The sequence below is a fragment of the Nematolebias whitei genome, chromosome 10, assembly GCF_014905685.2.
Source record: "Nematolebias whitei isolate Nwh7 chromosome 10, NemWhi1, whole genome shotgun sequence".
In the NCBI taxonomy this organism is placed as follows: domain Eukaryota; kingdom Metazoa; phylum Chordata; class Actinopteri; order Cyprinodontiformes; family Rivulidae; genus Nematolebias; species Nematolebias whitei.
In genome coordinates this window covers 3068536-3071854 of record NC_056507.1, presented here as the reverse complement: position 1 = coordinate 3071854, position 3319 = coordinate 3068536, and the positions used below count along the sequence as shown (strand labels likewise).

At 40.7% G+C, this 3319-nt stretch overlaps 1 protein-coding gene across 1 annotated transcript in view; it reads left to right on the top strand.

The window, feature by feature from the left end:
- The window catches only part of cat (catalase), a gene marked incomplete at its 3' end in the record, with an annotated part of 14584 nt that extends 12358 nt beyond the window's left edge, over positions 1 to 2226 (top strand). Inside the window, 1 exon segment of the mRNA XM_037683252.1 lies at positions 2143 to 2226. Within this exon segment, the coding sequence (XP_037539180.1) occupies positions 2143 to 2226 (84 nt within the window).
- Positions 2227 to 3319: the final 1093 nt, after the last annotated feature.

Genomic DNA, 3319 nt, shown 5'->3' with positions numbered 1-3319 from the left:
ATTTTACTGCGAGACCCTCTGGTCACAGACTCATTTTGTGTCAGCTCCATTAAAGCTGAAGGTGTCGCCCACTAGAGGTTTGGAGGGTGAAGTGTTTCAGTTGCTGCTCTGTTGCTGTTCATTTCTTAAGTAAGACTGGAAACTGTTAAGCGTTAACATATTCTTCTGTTTAAAACATACGGCTAAAACTACATTTGATATCTTTTGCACTACAAGAAATAAGCCTAATACTTGGTTTGTTTATTATTTTAAAACTCTCTGGACCTAGTAGTGGAATTTTCTTAATTCAAAATATATGATGGCAAAAGGACACCCTATGCTTTTTTTTTTAGCAAGTTTTGTACCCAAAACATATCACGATGTATATCGTTATCGCCACCCTTCACAATACATATCGTGATGTGAATTTTATGCCATATCGCACATTCCTAAAATTGATTCACACGGTAAGTTGGTAAGTTGAATTATTTGTCCAGTTTTCTGTCGTGTGAGTTGTTGTACATCTGTCCAGAACGTCTTTGTGTGATTATGATGGAATAAATGAGTGTTTCCATGTGTAGTTCACAAAATGTACAAGAGTAGTCAATATAAAGTTTAAATCTTTCCAGTGTTTTTTAACAGGTTATACATTATGACTGATTTTAAATGAAACCTCTTTAACTTTATTTGTTATGCAAAATTTTTCTCCATTCAACCAAACTTGTTTCCACTTAATTTCTCCAAAAGTAGAGGACCAACACAATCTACCAGGATATAAAGTAATGTTCTGCAGACGTGATCTTATACGTTTGTTGGAGCATGTTTGTGCGTTATGGGTCTTCTCAGCTGGTCTCTAGATGAACGATCAGGTTTGTTCCTTTGAAGAGTTGCATCATGGAGTTTGGTAGAGCATCACAAACGACAGCATGCTCTTTAGGTGTTGCAGGTGTGTTAAAACCTCCCCCCTCCTTTCTGACAGAGGCTCGAAGTTATTTGGCCAAAGTACCAAAAAATGTGCAAGAAGAAAAAAAGATTTAAGTTGAATTTGTTGCAATAAAGTCACAGCAAGAGCGTGAGGGAGTCATGACGTCTGAGAGATTTGTGATATTTAGGATGTTTGGGTTTTATAGTTGGGCTCTAGTTTAGTGTTTAGTCACTTTTGGTGTGTTTGAGTGAAAACAATGAGACAATTTGTGAACGTGGGGAGGACGGAGCTGCAGACCCAGAGGAGGACAGAACCGCCGAGTCAGAACCTCTTAGAGGAGAAGGAGAAAACCGTCCGAGTCAGACAGAGAGGACTTTGTTGATGAAGAGGGTGATCATGATTTGTTTTAGAAGAGGAAGAGCTGCGCAGAGATGGAGGTCCAGAACTGCTCTGACTGGCCCAACAGAACCAAGCATCAGTTCTGAGCTCTGGAGGACTCAGGAGGATGTGGATGTTGACCCAGAGGGTGTACGACGAAAACACAATTTTTTTTTATATTACCGTAGAAGAAATACAAAAACACTTAAAGCGTTAACATAAAAAAAAATAGAGATATTTTTATTTCAGGCTTACAGCTCTAAAAGACTGACTAGTTGGGTTTTTTTGTGGAACAAATATTTAATAGTAATTTTTAGCAGTTAAATGAGGTGGTTGATTTTACCCTGAGGAACATGAACAGTCATAAAGTTAAAGGTTAAAATCGTCTCATTCAAATGTTCACAATATGAAGCTTTAGATGTTCAGGTTTCATGATCCGTCTGTAGATCGAGAAAACAAAGTGAAGTTTTTTGAGCATTCAGCTGGGACTCACTTTCTGACAAAATACTGACGTCCTCTCGAGCTCGTTCTTTTTTTTAGCGTCTGTATTTTCAAGTGTAGAGGTTTATCGGTCCTCTCAATCTTGATGGAACATGAAGCTGTTTTGGTTTCATGAAGTCGGAAGCTCTGCTTCCTGCAGGAAAGTACCTGCTTATGTTGAAACCTGCGGTCACTTCGTGCTGCTTTGCTCCAACTTTCATTCTGCGTGAATCAACTTGTAGAGCCTCTAAAACTTGGAACGTTTTATTTTATAAGAATTTAATTTTTATTGAGCTTCCACATTCTTCAGGTTATAGATTACTCGATAAAGCACACTATTCTTTATTTAGTTGATGCTTAACTGATTTCTTGTCATGCAGGTGGAGAATCTAAATGCTGTCCATCCAGACTATGGAAACAGAGTTCAGGCCCTCCTCGACAAATTTAATGCAGAAGCTAAGAAGGTAAAAAAAAAAAAATTCAAAACATTACATTTATAAGGTGGGCTCTTGTTTTATCGCCCGACGGGTCAGTTTGTCCAAATGAACATTTTAAATCCATGCAAGAATTTCAAGTTGATAAATTCTCCTTATTGAAGTTTCACTTTCACGTGGTTAAAATGGTTCCTTTAGATGTTCTAACATTTCTTTACCCAGATGGCTCTTTGAATGAACTCACTGGTAAAATAAACAAGTTCTGATGGTCTGATGAGCTCATGGCTAGTCCCAAGCAGGGTAAGACCAAAGAGGACTGCTGCCATCTTTAATCACCTCCATTCTCATGTTGTAGTGGTTCCTAAAATAAATTGTTCTATAGATATAAACCATTGCAGACATTTTCACATCCAGCATTTTTTTTTTAAAGTTTATTTTTAAGTGCAGTTAGTGGTTTCAGAACCATCCATCCTGACGGAAGCTGCTGATGGATGAACCCAAGTGCAGACAGACGCTCGGTAGACTCGAGGGTAAACGAATAATATTTATTAATAAGAACAAAAGAGGCAGCGGGAGGAACACGGGAGGAACACGGGAGGAACACGGGAGGAACACGGGAGCGACGAGCCATACCAGACGATGAAGAACACCGAGACGCAGCTTTAAATGGGAACGTTAATGACAACACCTGGGAAGGACAACGGGAGCTCGATTACACGAGGAAGAAACACGGAGGAGCAGGAATGAACACGAGGGAGGCGCGCTAGAAGACACATCCTCACACATCCAGCGTCTTCCACCTGTTCTGGACTCGGGTCTCTGGGTCATCTTGAGCAGGGAGGTCCAGACATCTCTTTCCACAGCTCTTCTGGGAGGACTCCAAGGTGTTCCCAGGACAACCGAGAGACGTAGTCTCTCGGTTGTCCTGGGTCTTCCCTGGGGTCTCCTCCGTCCAGGGGCCATCCTTACCAGATGCCCGAACCACCTCAACTGTCTTCACTCAGGAGAGTGAACTTCTCACCCTGTCTCTGAGAGTCCAGTGACCCTGTGGAAAAAAATCTCATTTCAACGGCTTATGTCTGTGATCTCGTTCTTTCAATCTGTGCCCAGAGTTTGGACCATA